The sequence below is a fragment of the Electrophorus electricus genome, chromosome 5 (genome assembly GCF_041902795.1).
Source record: "Electrophorus electricus isolate QZ-2024a chromosome 5, ASM4190279v1, whole genome shotgun sequence".
Lineage (NCBI taxonomy): Eukaryota > Metazoa > Chordata > Actinopteri > Gymnotiformes > Gymnotidae > Electrophorus > Electrophorus electricus.
The window spans coordinates 5,722,501-5,740,828 of record NC_137501.1 but is presented as its reverse complement, the minus strand read 5'-3'; the positions used below and the strand labels follow the sequence as shown (position 1 = coordinate 5,740,828).

General features: G+C 41.8%; 1 protein-coding gene across 5 annotated transcripts in view; it reads left to right on the top strand.

Annotated features, from left to right (window-relative positions):
• ksr2 (kinase suppressor of ras 2) overlaps positions 1–18,328 on the top strand; it is a 71,184-nt gene that overhangs the window by 3,104 nt on the left and 49,752 nt on the right. For 4 of the 5 annotated variants that reach the window (XM_035530358.2, XM_081713911.1, XM_027010658.3 and 1 more), the window contains exons 2-3: positions 4,522–4,662; positions 8,379–8,529. In XM_035530358.2, coding sequence (XP_035386251.1) covers positions 4,522–4,662; positions 8,379–8,529 — 292 coding nt within the window. Of the gene's footprint in view, positions 1–4,521; positions 4,663–8,378; positions 8,530–18,328 lie in introns of those variants that run through there. The other variant, XM_081713912.1, reaches the window with a different exon arrangement.

The window sequence follows — 18,328 nt, the reverse complement described above, 5'->3', positions numbered from 1 at the left end:
TGAGATGTCAGAGATTTATCCTTACTTTTCTATTATATTCTGTAATTGCGGCCAATATTAAATCAGTAGTCATGATGTTTTGGGTAAAGACAAAAGTTCCTTATGACATCACAAAATAAGCTTTAACAGTGTTCTAGGTTTTTTGACTTAGATTGTCTTAGTTCTTGTCTTAATTTTGCAAAGAATGCTTAGGTAGTTCAAAAGGTAGGTCATGAAATGTTGAGTTGGAAACAGTTGAGCCCAAATGTATAGTCACATGGAAATGTAATGATAACAGATGTACCACTTCAAAGCTTTAGCCAAAAAAGTTCAGTGTATATGATAGTAACGGGCCTTATATACCAGTGCTGAAGTGTTTCGGTAAGCACTCTCAGTGCACAGAAAAAGTCGTGAACTGACACTACAACTTTAAAGTGAGGCATGCGGAGTCCTGGCAGGGGATGCTGATTTCTCACTGTGGAGTCTCTGGTGTTGAGTCCACATTAAACTTTATATGTTTTCCTGAGTCTGCATGTGGTATCCTGAGTGTGGCCTCTGATGTCCAAACTCATATACTTGTCATATTAAATGTAATGTAAATATTTGTGTGTGTACACAAATACACGAGAACAGTGCACGTGGTTAAGGAAAAGAAAGTGAATAAGATGCACACTGCCTGTGTTTATAGTTTCACAGGGAGTTTTTGGTTGCTTTTGTTTTAAGTCAAGAAATTTGAAATGAGAACTAAACAGATCACATTTAATTGTTTAGAATCTATTATATCTAACACTAACACCAAAACTCAGTATCTGTACTATGTTTTATCATGGTAATCGGTTCTAGGAGTAAGTCACTTCTGTAATCTATCGGGATCGTGTAACTCTGAACCCTTGTCTCTTCATAAACCTCCCCTTCTGGTCAAGTTTGAACATCACTGGTAGACATAAGCCGACCTACACTGTTGGGTTTGAGCCACTGTCTAACCTGCACTGTGAATCACTCGGCATATCCATGACAGCGTCTGACTTCAGAAAGCAACAACATTCCCGGTTCCTTGCCCTGGCCTTTTAATCAGACACCTGAAACCAGACTTGTCATCTTTTGTTAGAGTAATAGTAATACCACTAGGTCAGTGTAGTTTGTCAGACAGTACCACAAGCAAGCATGTGGTATTTCAAAGTACCGATCCGTTATATTAGGTCCTGGGTCTGGGTGCCATGTGCTCCCGAGTTAAGTTGGTACAGTTTATATATTTGTACTGTATGCCAACTTTTCTAGATACTTTGCATCAACATAGCAATGGCATCGCTAACTTGTGAAAATGTAAAATTTAGAATATGTATGATTTTGCAACATGCAGTGCTTGAGTACAGAGAAATAATTAAGTATTTAACGGCACAAAGTGGCTGATAGTTGCATTAGAAAACAGAGTGTATTTTATCAATGACATTTATGGACAGACCAGGAAAGACCCCTAATGCTTTCGTTTATTGTTTTATGATTCTGGGTGTGGTTGAAGCTTTATGCCAGAGCGTATCTTTACATCAACAAACACAATCTATGCAATAGAATAGCTAAAGATTCTGGTCTAAGCATGTTGAATTGCCATTGTGTATGGAAAGTGCTGTACAAATAAACCTGCCCTGCTTTGGTCATTCCCTGGTTTTGCAGTTTTTGAGTGTATGGGAGCTCACACACTTAGAGCCGTGTGAGCTGTATGTTTAGCGGTTGATCGCAGCTATCAGCTGTATGTATGGAGGAAGGGTACAGGTTCCACGTCTGGAACGGCTTGGGGTTAGATCCCGTGGGCTTAAATGCTCTGTGGTTAGATACCCTGAAGATGCCCAGAGGAGGATGGGCCCCGCCTTTGAGTCTTGGTTCCTCTCAAGGTTTCTTCCTCATGGTCTAGGGAGTTCTTCCTTGCTTCTGTCGCCCTTGGCTTCTTTACTGGGGCCTTGGACTGGAAAATTTGTAAAGCTGCTGTGTGGCAATATCTGTTGTAAAAAGGCCTATATCAATACCTTTTGATTTTTTTTGAAGATTAGATGCCTTAGGGTTAGATGTCCTGGGATTAGTTGCCCTGTGGTTAGATGCCCTGAGGATTAGATGCCCTGGGCTTACTTGCCCTGAGGCTTACATGCCCTGAGGGTTACATACCTTGGGGTTAGATGCCCTGAGGATTAGATGCCCTGGGTTTAGATGCCTTTGATCAAAAGCATGACAGTAGGGCTTGTGGGCTTTAGAAACACAATGCTCTAGTGCAGTCTTTCTCATGGTACCGACCCAAGTTCAAAGCAGCAATCAACTTTTAATAAACAGCAGTGAAGTATCTTGAGTTACAGTACATGAGCCTTTTGTTTATGCTTTATACTTTTTGAAGTGGTTTTAAATAACAACACATTTATTTCTCAGCCTAAGTGCTATTTAAAATAAACATTCGGCTTTTCAGATGACTTCTTCAAACTGTGGCTACACGCAATTATGTTTCTCTGGTTGCTGAAAATCACATACAAACAGATGCATAGAGTCATTCCTATTAATCATATATACCCTACTATATGATTAATAAAGGGGATTACAGTAATCCAGTATATTACAGTAACATTTCAAAATCAGACTAAATACTATTTAGAAATGTATAGTGATTCCAGGTCTGTCTCAGATCACAGGTCAAATTCAGACTCGCCTCTAGTTCATGTGTATACTGTAGGATCTGTAGATAATTTTCTATTTTCATGTTTATATAATTCCTTCTAGTTGGATTTGTAAAAATATATTCTGCTTTTATTTTTATTTGTAATACAGTCAGTACTTCTCAAATAAAATATCATTTTATATATCAATAATCAATAACACTTGGTGATGTCAGCAGGTAAAGAAAGGACATTGAGTACAGGGGTGGGAGACATCAAAAAAAGTTTGTTTATTATAATACAATAATTAGAATGAACAAGAACCAGTACCATATAAAGCTATGAAAACCTCTTTGTCTTCTTTACTGATCATATACTGTTGTACTACCAAACCTTACATTCCTTAAGTCCAGTTCTGGAGTTGATTCTGTCGTGTTGAGTTCGTTGTGGTGGGAGTTTTTTTTTTCTTTTTCTTTAGTGGTCACAGATTACACCAGAGTCCAATTCACGATCTGAAGGCAAACTGATGATTTTACTCCCAAATGTGTTATTTCAAGTGTGTATTGTGATAGATCCGTATTATAGATCAGTATGTTAAGTTTTACTCTGGGTAATACAGTGTCAAACAGGAAGCTTTTACAGTTAAATTCAAAAAGCCCTTTTATTTTCAGCAGCTTGTAGACATACTGGCAGAGTTTATAGTACATCTCTTGCCATGCGCAGATGCGTTAGCCATCATCTAACCCCTTTGAAGTAGACATGTTTGGACCACAGAAGTGATGTTGATTGGATATTTTCAGGCGACAGACCCCTCTTAGTCCAGTGATGACACTGCCTCATTTAACAAGCCCCAAGCACTGCTGTACCTGTACCACTACTACACAATACCACTTTGGAGTTAACACTGTGTGTCACATGATCAATGCTGCTGTGGTCAGAAACTGACCAGTGATGAAAGAGGTTGAGGATGACTAATGAATTGTGCATGTCCACAGATGGGCAGTCTGTAACTATACACTTCTAAGGCTTTTCATTAAAATGGGCAGTGAGTGTATGCGCTGTTTCTTTTAACTGGTTGGTAAGTGTGTATGCCACAGAACCTACTGTATTACATAGTGTAATATTACACTATTTGTAATGCTGTAACTTTATTTAAATATTGGGTACTTTGTTATATACAAATAAGACCACTGGAAAACTTTTATTGACTTCACATTAAATCCTCCTGCTTCTTCTCTGTTCTTTATATTCCTTCCTTTCCCACCTCTCTCTCTCTCTCTCTCTCTCTCTCTCTCTCTCTCTCTCTGTCTCTCTCTCTCTCTCTCTCTCTCTCTCTCTCTCTGTCTCTCTCTCTCTCTCTCTCTCTCTCTCTCTCTCTCTGTGTCTCTCTCTGTCTCTCTCTCTCTCTCTGTGTCTCTCTCTGTCTCTCTCTCTCTCTCTCTCTCTCTCTCTCTCTCTCTCTCTCTGTCTCTGTCTCTCTCTCTCTGTGTCTCTCTCTCTGTCTCTCTCTCTCTCTCTCTCTCTCTGTCTCTCTCTCTCTCTCTCTCTGTCTCTGTCTCTCTCTCTCTGTCTCTCTCTCTCTCTCTCTCTCTCTCTCTCTCTCTCTCTCTCTCTCTCTCTCTCTCTGTCTCTCTCTCTCTCTGTCTCTCTCTCTGTCTCTCTCTCTCTCTCTCTCTGTCTCTGTCTCTCTCTCTCTCTCTCTCTCTCTGTCTCTGTCTCTCTCTCTCTCTGTCTCTCTCTCTCTCTCTCTCTCTCTCTGTGTCTCTCTCTCTCTCTCTCTCTCTGTCTCTCTCTCTCTCTCTCTCTGTCTCTCTCTCTCTCTCTCTCTGTCTCTGTCTCTCTCTCTCTCTCTGTGTCTCTCTCTCTCTCTCTCTCTCTCTCTCTCTCTCTCTCTCTCTCTCTGTTTCAGGGTAAGCTGGTGAAGTATTTTAGCCGGCAGCTGTCCTACAAGCAAAAAGTGCCCTTACAGGAGAGGAACATGGAGCTGGACACCTTCCCACGCCTCACACACTGGTTCCGTATCGTCAACTTGAGGAAGGAGGTGATGGAGGTACGTTACTGCTCCACCTGCCCACGGGCGCCTGCGCACGTGTGTGTTTGTGTGTGTGTGTTTATGTGTTGTCTGTGAGAGAGTGTTTTGATGGAGAACTCCTGTGTCTGTTTCTGTCAGTATTAGAGGGGGAGTGAGTAAGAAAGTTTGAGTTCTCGTAGCATGTAGCGTGTTACATCTGAACTCATGGAAGTGTAAACATTACTGGCTCAGACTGCAAGTGAAACTCAGCTAGTGAAACTCATTCATGCTGTTATTGGGGATCCGTCATGTATTTAAATAATATTGTAACCTGTAGGGTTGTTAAGGTTAATTCTCAGTTTGCATACTTGTCATTGGTTGTACATGATGTGTATAGGTTGTAATACAAGGAACTGAAATTTAGAAAAATAAATTCAGCCTGCTTGATTTAGGTTTTAATTCCATGTCATGTCTTTGTTTTTTTTCTGAACTTAAGTATTACAACAAATAAGGTGTGTTGTCTAAAGGAAAAACCCTGCATTTAAAATCCTTGTGGTTTGATAAACCCATTCCTGTGACTGCTTCATTAAAGTGGTGTTCCCCTCTAATACCATTAGCATAAGACAAGTCCAAAGATTTTGTTTGTAACCCATCACAGCATCAGCTAACCTTCCACTGCTTCACTGAAGATTCAGTAATTGTGACTTGGCACAGTGCCTGTGTTTCAGTACCTGTAATTCAGTACCTGTGACCTGGTGCAGTACCTGAGTTTCAGAACTGTCTTGGCAAAGGTCATATGTTTCAGTACCTGTGTCTTGGTGCAGGTCATATGTTTTAGTATCTGTGATTTGGCACAGTACCTGTATTACAGTACCTGTGTTTCAGCTTCTCTGATTTGCACGTCTGTGTCTTGGCACAGTTACCTGCGTTTGGTTGGTGCAGGTCATGTGTTTCAGTACCTGTGTCTTGCTGCAGTACCCGGTATCAAGTTCTACCATTTTTTCCCACTGTTTGGGAGTGAGTTTCACCCATTCTTTCTGGTGGATTCACTCCAGGTTGTTCAGGTTGATTAGGTAAGACTTGTGGACCATACTTTTTAAATGGTACTAAAAATTCTTAATTGAATTGAGATCTATTAGACTTTGACTCACTGTAAAACATCCACTTTTGTTGCTGTATTACTTTGGCCTTATGCTTTGGAACACTGTCCTACTCAAAGGTGGAGCTTCTCCCAAGAATTAGTTTTTTAGCAGACTGAATCACTTTGAATGGCCATTTTGTATGAAAAGTGCTATACAAATAAACTTGCCCTGCCTTGTCTTGAAGCAAGTTCACTGGCAGTAACTCCGCAGCCCCATCTATGTGTCCTACAATATTAGGAAGATGCCTAGTCTTCCCTAAGGAATAGTATCCCTACAGCATGATGCTAAGTGCTCCATTCGTCACTGCTGGGATAATGTATGTTAAGGAATGGCAAGTGAGGTGTTCTTCAGAGATCTCCTATACAGGTCAGTTTTACACACAGCTCTCCATATTGTAGACTGGTGCATCTCTACTCCAGTCTCAGCCGCTGAACTCCTGAAGCCCCTTCAGAGTGATCGCCGGCCCCTCTGTGGTGTCCCTCACACGTCTCTTTCTCTCTCGGGTGCTGTGATGTGAGGGTTATTGGGACATGCAAACACTTCCTTATTGTGTATTGTATCGTGTCTGTAACTTTATCTTTGATTTACTTGTTCTTTGACCTTCATTTTCATTGTTTTTTTTTCAGATTCACAGTCTGAACAGTGTTATTTGAATTGAGGGTGTCTGCTATCCAGAAAAGTTGACCTTTTTTAATGACTCACAGGTAGAGGCCAATTGAAAGCCAGTTATGTTCTCATTAGGGCAGTATATTTAACTTCTGTGTACACTTGGACCTTCCATAATACATGGACAAAATACTTATGCAAACAGGGTTTTTCACTTACTAATTTTTGTCACAGAATATTCTTACATATCATTTTAAATGATTTATTTTGAGGTTCACTCTTTTAATCTAAAATATGACACCGAACGAAATATCAAAGTGTCATTTGTAGTCCCGAAGAATCTAATGACTTTAATGGGGAGTATCTTGTGTTTTGGGCAGGCAGGCTGAACCTTTGCAGGTAACTGTTTTTGCTTCATCAAAGGTGTCTGAATATATTCATTGGCTTCATTTTAAATTTAGAAATCCCATGGACAAATATTTATTAACCTGTTCGCTGTGTTTCTTGGAGTGGTATCAGAAAAAAATGTAATTTCCCAGAATGGAAGTCACTATACCAAATACTGCCTTTGTTGGTCTGTTTTTGATTCCTAGAATAACTTTCACACTCTCATAGTTCTGTTGGTATATTTGATAAAGTGTAGTAAAATGCTGGTGCCATAATAATAATCATAATAATTAATCATCCTTTTTAGGGAAAAAGCTTGAACTGAATAGTATCTGTGTAACATGCTAAGGGCTGGAGATCGGGCATGCTAGTCACCTACCATATGATGAGGACCTAAAGAAGCTGATTTTTTTTTACATGAAAAACAGCCAAATACTGCCATGGTTTATCTGTTACAATTAATATTATTATATTATTTAATATTACATTTAAGGTATAAGAATTCCATGAGAATGGCTCCTTTCCTCTCACAAACAAACAAACAAACAAACATGTAATTATGGCATATTACTGAGTCAAAATAAGCTAAGGGATAGTTTCGCTTCTTTAAAATCAAAACAAGGTTACATCAAAAACATCATTTGACAAGACCAAACTAATCAACTTACAGAAGAGAGCAGGACACAGATTCAGTGGAACACTCAACAAGACTACTAGATGTTACAGGTGAAATCCATCTAATCTTGATTCCTATATTTCCCAAATGGTTTTGGAATGATTTCTCACCGTGTTCCTGGAGAATCAAAGTCTGATATCAGATGCCAGTGAGATGACCTGGATTTTCATCCTCTTGAGACTTCCAGTGAATCGAAAGCCTATGTTTGGTTTGGCTATAGGCACAGAGCATGCAGACCCACAAATCACAACCACAACATCACCCTGACTCTCCATCTTTTGTACATCTGCCGTGTTTTATAACAGTTGTTTAACACTTTAACTGATTTTTTTTCAGTTAAAACTTTTAAATAAAATTTCAGGAACTAGGTCCCAATATAGCATTTGCTGTTTTCTACCACACACAGGTACAGGTGTTGTCATTTATGAAGAACAACATTTTTTAAATCTAAATGTGGGATATTTGTGAGACATGAAATTACAGCTGAATCATAGATGAAAACATATACCTTACTGCAGTGACCTATCAAGTAAAGTTCATAAAGTCTACCTATCTGATGAACAGCTATGAATGGTTGGTTTCCTCTTGCTCATGCTAAGAGGTTCATATATGGCGCTGTCCATGGTCCTGAAGATGTCTTCTGGTGAAGAGGAGTAATCGCAGTTTTGTAAAGCCACTGAAGTGCCTGGATATTGAATTACCTTCCAAAGTGCAGGGCAAAAATGAGTTTATGAATAAACTGTCATAAACCAAGTCTAAATCAGCTCATGCACATAATTTAATAATTTAATTTGTGTGAGATATATCTGTTTTTAGTCTTTGTCCTTTAAAACTATCAGGATCTTTTTTTTTCTATTTAGTTTATATCTTTGTGTGTGTGTGTGTGTGTGTGTGTGTGTGTGTGTGTGTGTGTGTACGCGCGCATATGCATATGTGTGTTACAGGAGATCTCGCCAGGTGAGTTGACTCTGGAGGCCCTGTTGGAGATGTCCGATGAAGAGGTTTGTGGGACGCTGCAGAAGTTTGGAGCTAGTGAGGAGGAGTGTGCACGTCTGAACGCCTCACTCACCTGCCTGCGCTCTGCCCACAAGTCAGGTGAGCTCCCACAGACAAGTCAAAGGGAAAGATGTTATTTCTTCATCAGAGTGATTGTCCAGTCACTGTTATGGTTGTAGTTTGGCTTTGGTGAGTATACCAGGTCAAATATATTACTACTGTGTGCTGCAAATACGTTACATGTTAATTATATACAATGTGACATTTACTGTCATTTTCTGAAAACATTCTAGTATGCACTAATGAAAGTGGGAATGATCAGGGGTGATACTGCAGTCTCTAGTGGACTGATAGACAAAGTTTTAAACACCCGACCTGGTAAACAGAGGTTTGACATCATACCTGATAGACAGAGATTTAAACACCAAATCCAATAGATGGAGGTTTAAACACTAGACTTCGCTGGAGTCTTGTGTTCTTACTAGAGTTTTGCTGGAGTTTTGTGTTGTTCCAAGAGTTTTGCTGGAGTTTTGTAATTTTACCACAGTTTCACTGAAGATTTATGTTGTTATCACAATTTCACTGGAGGTTTGTTTTGTTACCTGTTACCATAAACAACAGTTTTGGCAAATGTGCGACAGCAAAGTTCAGTTTTCAGGCCTTGACGCCTTTGTGTTTAAAAGCCTGCAAGTTTCCCTATACCTGAGCTCCCAATAGAGGGCAGAATGCAAACTATTACAGGATTGTTTTTTTTGTTTGTTTGTTTTTGCAGTATTCTATTCCAAACAAAGATAGTCTGTAACCAAAGTACCGAACACTCAAAATGTGTCTCCCACATTCTCCCACATTCTTTACTTTTCCCCTTTCTTTGTTCCACATTTTCTCTTTATTATTTGGCGTTTAACTGGTCTCATATATAAGGATTGAGTCTAAGTACTAGATTTAAACACCGCTGCAAATTTAGAGGATGTGCACATATGTGGGTGCACATACCTACATTTTATTTTGTAATTATTGTTGCTGTTGGCAGTGTTTTGCTTTGTTTTGCTTTGATCACTCGGCGTTGTTTGGGTGGGAATCCTGGGGGATGTTGGATCATTTAATTACTGATTGTTGTATATAGTCATTTATATACAGTAAATATAGTGTAGTTTATAGTAATATTAATAATCACACACACGCATGTTTTCAAGTTTGAATTTCAAGTTTGAGAAAGTGTAACATTGTGCCGTTGAGTCTGCTTATGCATTTCTGCAGAATCATTTCTAATGCACTAGAATGTTGAATCTTAGAAAACCTACGTGTTACTGACAAAGCACAGCTGGAATACATGTGTGCATAGGGAGGGTAACAAAAGCATCTCCATAGCATCATCAGGATATTGCAACTACAGCACTCCCAATATCTTCACACAAATGCAAGGAAGATTTTGGCTAGGAGATCTGCTTCCAGCACCCTGTAGATTTGCACTCTATGGCAGTGCTATCTGTACTGGACAGAGTGAAAACACAAGAATCTTAAGAAAGTTGATAGCTGAACCTCAGGTTTTGTGGGCTTAACTTTTGCAGATTTGAATATTCGCGTGCCTGCTATCAATAATGAAATGGAATTTTTTTGTGCAATTTTTGTAGCCTACTGCAGAAAATCACAAATGATGCGTATATACTGGAAAGTATAAAGAAGGATTAGTTGTCATAAATGTATACAGTATATGTATTATTAATACATTTTATCATTTACTACCATAAGTATGAATATACATTTATTATAAATAGTTACATTTTGCAAAATGATTCAGTACATTAAAAAACTATGGACCACACATTCTGTTTAGGGATGCCGTGCTATTTGTCTATGTAAAAAATGGTCATCAGAGTTAACATCTGGGGGAGGCTGGAGATATTTGTAGTTTTTCCCTTGTTTTGGGGATCCCGCCCCGCTAAACCCTAGTAAATGAAGGATCAATGTAGTTCATTTTTCTTTGCATTAATATCCTGCTACCAGAAGAGGGCAGTAGTGTCACAAAGTGACTCAGTACTGGGTTACAGTTTTTCCAAGTGAGATAGACAGTTCTCAAAATACTGAAATAGCAATTTCCTTAAAACCATATAGACAATCCCCCATGTCAAACAGCACTTCGGCAAAACTATAAACACACGTGGAAAAAAACCCTTTTTTGAAAAAACCTCCACAGTCTTCAAAACCAAATCATGCAGTCAAAAATCACACACACAGTGGAAAACTGCAAAAACTAAAATTATTGTATTACTGCAACTTTGAATATTCTGTAGGAAATAAATGGTACTACATTTATTGCCAGAAGAGAATAATTTTAATTTATTATGTAACAAAACTATGTATATTTCCAGTTATACAGATTAATGAGAAATGAAAAATGTAATTGTGGGTGGGAAACAGAATGTCATTTACAATATTGCACTGAGGAATTCCACGAGGAGTGCTGTACTGTATGAGGAATTCCACAAGGAGTGCTGCGTTGTATGAGGAATTCTGCGAGGAGTGTTGTGTTGTATGAGGAATTCCACAAGGAGTGCTGCGTTGTATGAGGAATTCTACGAGGAATGCTGTGTTGGGTGGACCAATTCTGACATGACAATGCACCACTCCTTGTAAACTGATGGGAAATTGAATTCAGCCTCGTGGATGTAGATGTATTCACTCAGCTCAGCTTCGCTTCAAGCTCATGTATTCTCTGGATGAACCAGGTTACAGTGCTATGGAACAATAGTGTAACAGTGAACATGTATACAGAACTGTAACACAATGTATATGTATACAATAGTGTAACAGTGAATATGTATATAATAGTGTAACATGGTGAATATGTATATAATAGTGTAACATGGTGAATATGCAATAATGTAACACAGCAAAAGAGCCAAGGGTTATACAGTAAGGTGGTACATACTTGTATATGTACACGTTGCATTTCTTTCAAATGTCCAGAAATCCTCTCAGAACTCGTATATTTATTTCATAACTCATCTGTCACAATCGGTGGTAGATGACGAAAGATCCCTTACGGTGTGGACTTTGCCACTCTCTTCTGTGATCCATTTTCACAGAAGTTCTCTGAGTCCGATGGCATCACTGTATTTGCAGACACCATGCTCTTGATTTCTGCTTCCTGCTTCTGACCGAAGATGTAGTTTCTTCCACCACGTAATGGTCTTCTGTGAATGCTGCAGCGCAGAGTGTCCAATTACGCAGTCAACACCGTGTCTGCTGGACATGGAAAACCATAACTGCGTGATTATATATTCAGACTCACCCGTTCTCAGTGTGCAAAGTCCTGAGTACTCGAGCTGCAGTGTTACGGCTCAAAATGGGCCAGTCTGTGCTCCTTCTGCTCCGCTGTGTTCCATGTCACTGTGCAGTTTGCATAGCTTTATAGAGAACAGACTAGGTCATTGTGGTTAACTGTGTTCGCACAGGTGACGTGTGTTTGTGCCATTGGCACACTGAAATTTGCTTGGTGACGGAGGTGTTTCTACAAATGACAGTACCACTGAAGTCACACTGAAAGCTAAGCTTTTTGGCTGGGCAGCACGTGTAGAGGTTTGCAAAATGAGTGCACCAGATTTGCAAACTGTGCCGATAGAAAAAGATGTTTTTTTTGACTGTGGGGAAACAGTATATCCCTCTGGGGTGTTAGCATGGGAAACTGGATTCTTGTTGTCTGCATTCAATTAGTGTGCATCTGGTTGGAAAAAACTTTAACAGCTGAATTTGATGACAAAAAAATTAGAAAAAGTATGCCCATCAAGTTTTATTCTCATTTATTATGGCTATAAATAGGTAGTGCTTGATATCATTATTGGAGTAAATATAATCTGCTTGATAGTATTTATATATTTCTGTATTACTCTTGAGTGTTAAAAGGTTCAAAGCTTGACTTAGAGAATTGTCATAACGAGAACTTAATTTTATTCTCTCTAAAATAATTCAATTCAGCTTTTTATTTGGAGTTTTTTGGAATTAGATGAATCCCCTCTATTTGTCAATTTATACACTAACACTGTTGCCACAGCTACCTAGCCTAAATAATACAAATCAACAAAAATCTTCCTATGCCAAGTAGTTGAAAAATTGCGTGTATATGTTATGCATTTTTCTGACAGCAGAGGGCAGAAAAGCTTCTGAAATGTATGCCGTCTCCAAGTCTTTTTTTTTTTTTGGGGGGGGGGGGGGTACCCCAATAATGCTTTCTGCCATATTTCCAAGCAGAATTGTGGTACCACAAAGAATAATAAGATTTCTAGCTGAAGCACTCAATTCACAGTTCTTTTGCCTCCTGTCTGCCTTCCTGGTAAGTGACAGGTCTGGCTGTCTGTCAGAGCTGATGGTATGTGAATGTTTCTAGACATTTTTAGCTCCTAATCAGTGTCTTGGTGCAACGAGGTGTTTATTTTATGTGTCAGCCTCTCCCTGCTCCTCTCCCTTCTCCTCTTCCTGCTCCTCTCCCTGCTCCTCTCCCTGCTCCTCTTCCTTCTCCTCTCTCTGCTCCCCTCTCTGCTCCTATGTGTGCTCCTCTCTCTGCTCCTCTCCCTGCTCCTCTCCCTTCTCCTCTCCCTGCTCCTCTCCCTGCTCCTCTCCCTGCTCCTCTCCCTGCTCCTCTCCCTGCTCCTCTTCCTTCTCCTCTCTCTGCTTCTATGTGTGCTCCTCTCCCTGCTCCTCTTCCTCCTCCTCTCTCTGCTCCTCTCCCTGCTCCTATGTGTGCTCCTCTCTCTGCTCCTATGTGTGCTCCTCTCCCTGCTCCTATGTGTGCTCCGCTCCCTGCTCCTCTCCTTCTCCTCTCTGCTCCTATGTGTGCTCCTCTCCCTGCTCCTCTCCCTGCTCCTCTCCTTCTCCTCTCTCTGCTCCTCTCCTGCTCCTCTTCCTTCTCCTCTCTCTGCTCCTATGTGTGCTCTGCTCCCTGCTCCTCTCCTTCTCCTCTCTGCTCCTATGTGTGCTCCTCTCCCTGCTCCTCTCCCTGCTCCTCTCCCTGCTCCTCTCTCTGCTCCTCTCCTGCTCCTCTTTCTTCTCCTCTCTCTGCTCCTATGTGTGCTCTGCTCCCTGCTCCTCTTCCTTCTCCTCTCTGCTCCTATGTGTGCTCCTCTCCCTGCTCCTCTCCGAGCACACCAGAGCCTCTCATTTGAAGCTACAGCCTCTAAAGAGCTGAAGAGGTCTTCTGCACCCTGTGCCTCTGCAGGATATTGACTGCGGTTGAGCGCGACACTCTGGATGGAGTACTTGCTGGGTTCCTGAGGTGACGTGCTGCTGTGGGTGCGTAGGTGGATAACACAGAGGTGCAGTTCTGCCATCACACCTGTTTGGTCGTTGTCACTTTGGCTGCGCCCTCCAGTGTCCCCGCAACTCCCCCAGCTCTTCTTCCTCCTCCAGCTCCTCATCCTCCTCATCTTCTTTGCCTGTGCTTTGCTGAGTCCCGTCTCCCCCTTTATGAAAACCCCACAGCCACTAATCGGCCTTTTTATGGCAGCAAACAGTATGCGCAAATATCGCTGCAATACGCTGCCCTGTCAGAGGCACAGAGACGGACGTGTGGAGGGACAGGGGATGGTAAATGACAGAAGGTAAATAACAACAATAACAATAACAACATTCTACTTAACACAGTGCGAGGGAGTGAGGGAGAGAGGGAAAGTGAGAGAGAGGAAGAGAGAGAGAGAGAGAGAGAGAGAGAGAGAGAGAGAGAGGAGTAGACCTAGCACCTGTCTTGTCTCACTGGAGGTTGTGGGCCCAGGAAGAGCTCCAGACACCACACATGCAGGCGATCTGCACACTTCATTAAATACGGCCGTCCTGAGCGTTCAACCTCTTTACCGAAATCTCCAGTCGAATATGAGGTCTAGTGAGGCTTCTAATTCTTTAAATCCTGAGTGTGAGCGTTTGGAGCATTTCTGAGTGTGAGCGTTTATCCTCCATAGAGCACTGGAGACGTTGACTCTGCATAATTGAGATAACAGCTTTGCTAACAGGAAAAGAGTGCTTGCACGTTGTGGTTAGACTAATAGACACAGTGTTTCAATGAATTTTGAAAGTGCGCGATAAAACCCAAATGACAAAAGCTTATGTAAATACAATTTATATTATTATCTAACGTTAACACGCTGTAGCTGACTCATTTGTTAAAGATTGCAAGCATATTAGCCCCATACAAAAAGAATATGGTATATCATTCTTTTATGTTATGTGTGACATGGAAGTTTAAATCTCTGCTGACAGCCTTGTCCCCATGGAGATGAGCTATAGCGCAAGGTTTTGCTGATGACCTCGTTTAACCCCTGACCCTCGCCTGCAGGCCTCTGCTTGCTGTGTTGATCTTCTTAATGGGGTGCTGTGACTTGGAGTGTCTGGCGTCAGACGTACTGCCGTGTACAGACGTACATGTTTCCTCTCCAGAGACGACCGTCCGAACACGAATAACTACTCATTAGTATTCTGTTATCAGAGCTTAAGGTATGGCGTGTGTGCAGGCATATATAGGCGTGGGTGTGTTCCTCCGTGTGTAGGTGTGTGTGGGTTGGCAGGGAAGGGTGTAAGCAGCGTGGTCCTGACCCAGATAAACACTTAACGTGCACAAATTGCACACAAATGCTGACATCGTCCCGGCTCAGGACCCTCTCGCCTAAAAGACTGCATTAAGGTCACATGGGCTGCTTTAAGGTCACATGAGCGTTAAGGTCACATGGTTCATGGTCTTCGGTGGTCGTGCTGTCTTGGATTTCCATTAGAACAGGTTCATTACAAGGAGCACGTTTGCAGAAGTGCATGAGGCTGATTTGTTGAGACAACACAGCTGGCAACCACGTTCCCGTCATATCTTTGGAGAGGCGTGTCCAAGTCCTAATGATGCTGTCTCAGGCTGGTCTCTTGGCCAGTGTGGATTGTTGTTCTTGTGTGAGAGTGCGATCTTGGCTCACTGCTTGATGTGCGAGGTGTAGTTGCCAGACTGCGGCTCTACCTTTTCACAACCTTATCTCAGTCTTATCTCAGGCTTATCTCTGCCTTTTCTCGACCTTATTTTGGGTTCATACAGTATCGGGTGGACGCTCCGCTATTATTAGCGGCTGTCGTGAGTTTCTGGCCCCCTGTCTGCCTGACCCTGCTGCCTAACACCAGTCTGCCACAACAAAGTCGCTTTCTTCCGGCCTCGTTAGCCAGTTTCAATGGGTGCAGGATTGTCCTCCCTGTTGTGTTTATTCCCTGGGTGCTGCCATGTCATTATAAACTTCAAGGGGCTCTAAACTGCATATGCCTGTGTTAGCCTGAGGGGCAGGCTTTAGTCAAGCACTTAATGCTTCATGTAACGTAATGTACTGTATATGTTGTTTTACTTCATAGCACACTGATGATAACCGTTTGTGTAATTATGCTTCATATTAGCTCAGTGATGACTTAAGAATGTATATGATTATGTGTCACCCTGCAGAACTGGGCAGATCAGATAGGTAGGTGTTGCAGAATTAAATTGCTTCATTTCTAATTAATTATACAAGATGGGACTTATGGAATCCGCTGCTTTGTGAGCTAGCTTCATTTTGGATCAGACGCCCAAGGCACCTTTTGGCATTTAGTAAACAAAAATAGGAACTGAGGCATAATCAAGTAATGAGGCGTAAATAACGTCCCTAAAAGCGGTTCAGGCTAACTGGCAACCCTCAGCAGTCCTACCTGTAAGCCCACCTTTCATAATGAGCCTGAATCTTTGGACTTCTATTATGTGGAACCTTAGTATAGGGGTTGTGGTTTCTAGAGGAACAGTAAGAGTGCTGCATGATAGACAAGCCCGTTCTTATGGCGTGGTGTAGCACGGTGAAGTGGACCTTACGGCTGGGGGAGGGGACAGAGAAAGACCTGCAAATCCATCATGTTTTTGTAAATTTCACCTGGAGGCTGAATTATGATAAACCAGCAAATTAATGGAAATGTTTAGTTGAAAATATTTCAGACTACCCAAGAGGTAGGTTATATAATATGGCATTGACTGTCAGTGTTTGGTATAATTACTATACTAGTTGTAGCCACTAGTGGTCTGAGATATAGATACTGATAAATAAAACAAACTTCAGATAAATTCAGTTCAGAAAAAAATTGTTTTTTTATGCGTTTTTTATCTGCATGATTGCAGTGTAAAGGCAACGGAAACATTAATGATAAACATTTACATATACGGCATTTAGCAGACGTTATTACAAAACTTGCAAAAGTCATTTCTTCATAGAATATGTCCTAGCCAATAGAGTAGGTAAATGCTAACCCTGAGCAGTGAAATGTATGTTTGTGTTTTTCATACTTTTCTGATGCAGCTCATTGGGTAATAATCAGTCCCTCTGTGAGCTGAGATGGGTATGCTAGAGTGTGGAGTGCTAGAGGCACACTCTACTGTGGTAGAGTGTGTTAGAGCAGGCAGAACTCACTCCACGGGTCCCCGGGACTGTGGAAGAGTGTGTTAGAGCAGGCAGAACTCACTCCACGGGCCCCCAGGAGTGTGGTAGAGTGTGTTAGAGCAGGCAGAACTCACTCCATGGGCCCCCGGGACTGTGGAAGAGTGTGTTAGAGCAGGCAGAACTCACTCCATGGGCCCCCAGGACTGTGGTAGAGTGTGTTAGAGCAGGCAGAACTCACTCAATGGGTGAGTGTGTTAGAGCAGGCAAAACTCACTCCACGGGCCCCCAGGACTGTGGAAGAGTGTGTTAGAGCAGGCAGAACTCACTTCACAGGTCCCCAGGACTGTGGTAGAGTGTGTTAGAGCAGGCGGAACTCACTCCACGGGTCCCCAGAACTGTGGAAGAGTGTGTTAGAGCAGGCAGAACTCACTCCATGGGCCCCCAGGACTGTGGTAGAGTGTGTTAGAGCAGGCGGAACTCACTCCACGGGTCCCCAGAACTGTGGAAGAGTGTGTTAGAGCAGGCAGAACTCACTCCATGGGCCCCCAGAACTGTGGAAGAGTGTGTTAGAGCAGGCAGAACTCACTCCATGGGCCCCCAGGACTGTGGTAGAGTGTGTTAGAGCAGGCAGAACTCACTCAATGGGTGAGTGTGTTAGAGCAGGCAAAACTCACTCCACGGGCCCCCAGGACTGTGGAAGAGTGTGTTAGAGCAGGCAGAACTCACTTCACAGGTCCCCAGGACTGTGGTAGAGTGTGTTAGAGCAGGCGGAACTCACTCCACGGGTCCCCAGAACTGCAAGAAAGGACCACTGTTGCTTTATTGCCCATATGTCCTTCACCCCTAATTACACCCCAGCAAGACTTGCAGCGGCACTTGCAATCTTAGCTTTGAATTCTGAGTAGTTTGTTTGTGTTCTAGTCAGTAATTAAAAAGACCCATTTGGCTGTCTCACAGGAAGTGACATTTGGCCTACCATGCTATATTCACATTAGCCCCCCCCAGAACTCCCATGGGTGGGGACATTCCATCACCCATCACAAGCATGATGGGTGACGTCTGGTACAGCTGTTCTCTGGGGGTCATTGGCACAGCACACCTGAGAGAATTTTGACTGCAGTTTAAGCTAAGACCACCCCAGAGCTCATCCCGGAACTATACATTTACATTTACATTTATGGCATTTAGCAGATGCTCTTATCCAGAGTGACTTACAAAAGTGCTTTGTCATTTACTCATAGAATACATCCTAGTACAGTACAGTAGGTTAAAATGCAACATACCAATAAACTAGAATACTGTAGAAATGCAGGGAGGAACGCTGATACCTAGAAGTACAAAATACATAAGGTCTATCCTAAACAACGATAACTGCAGTAAACAATAAGTGCTAGAGTTTGTTAAACAACATCAGTGTAATAAACAATACCATATAATAAGTACTAATTTAGTTAGTCAATATGGGAGCAGGGTCAGTTGTCCTTTAA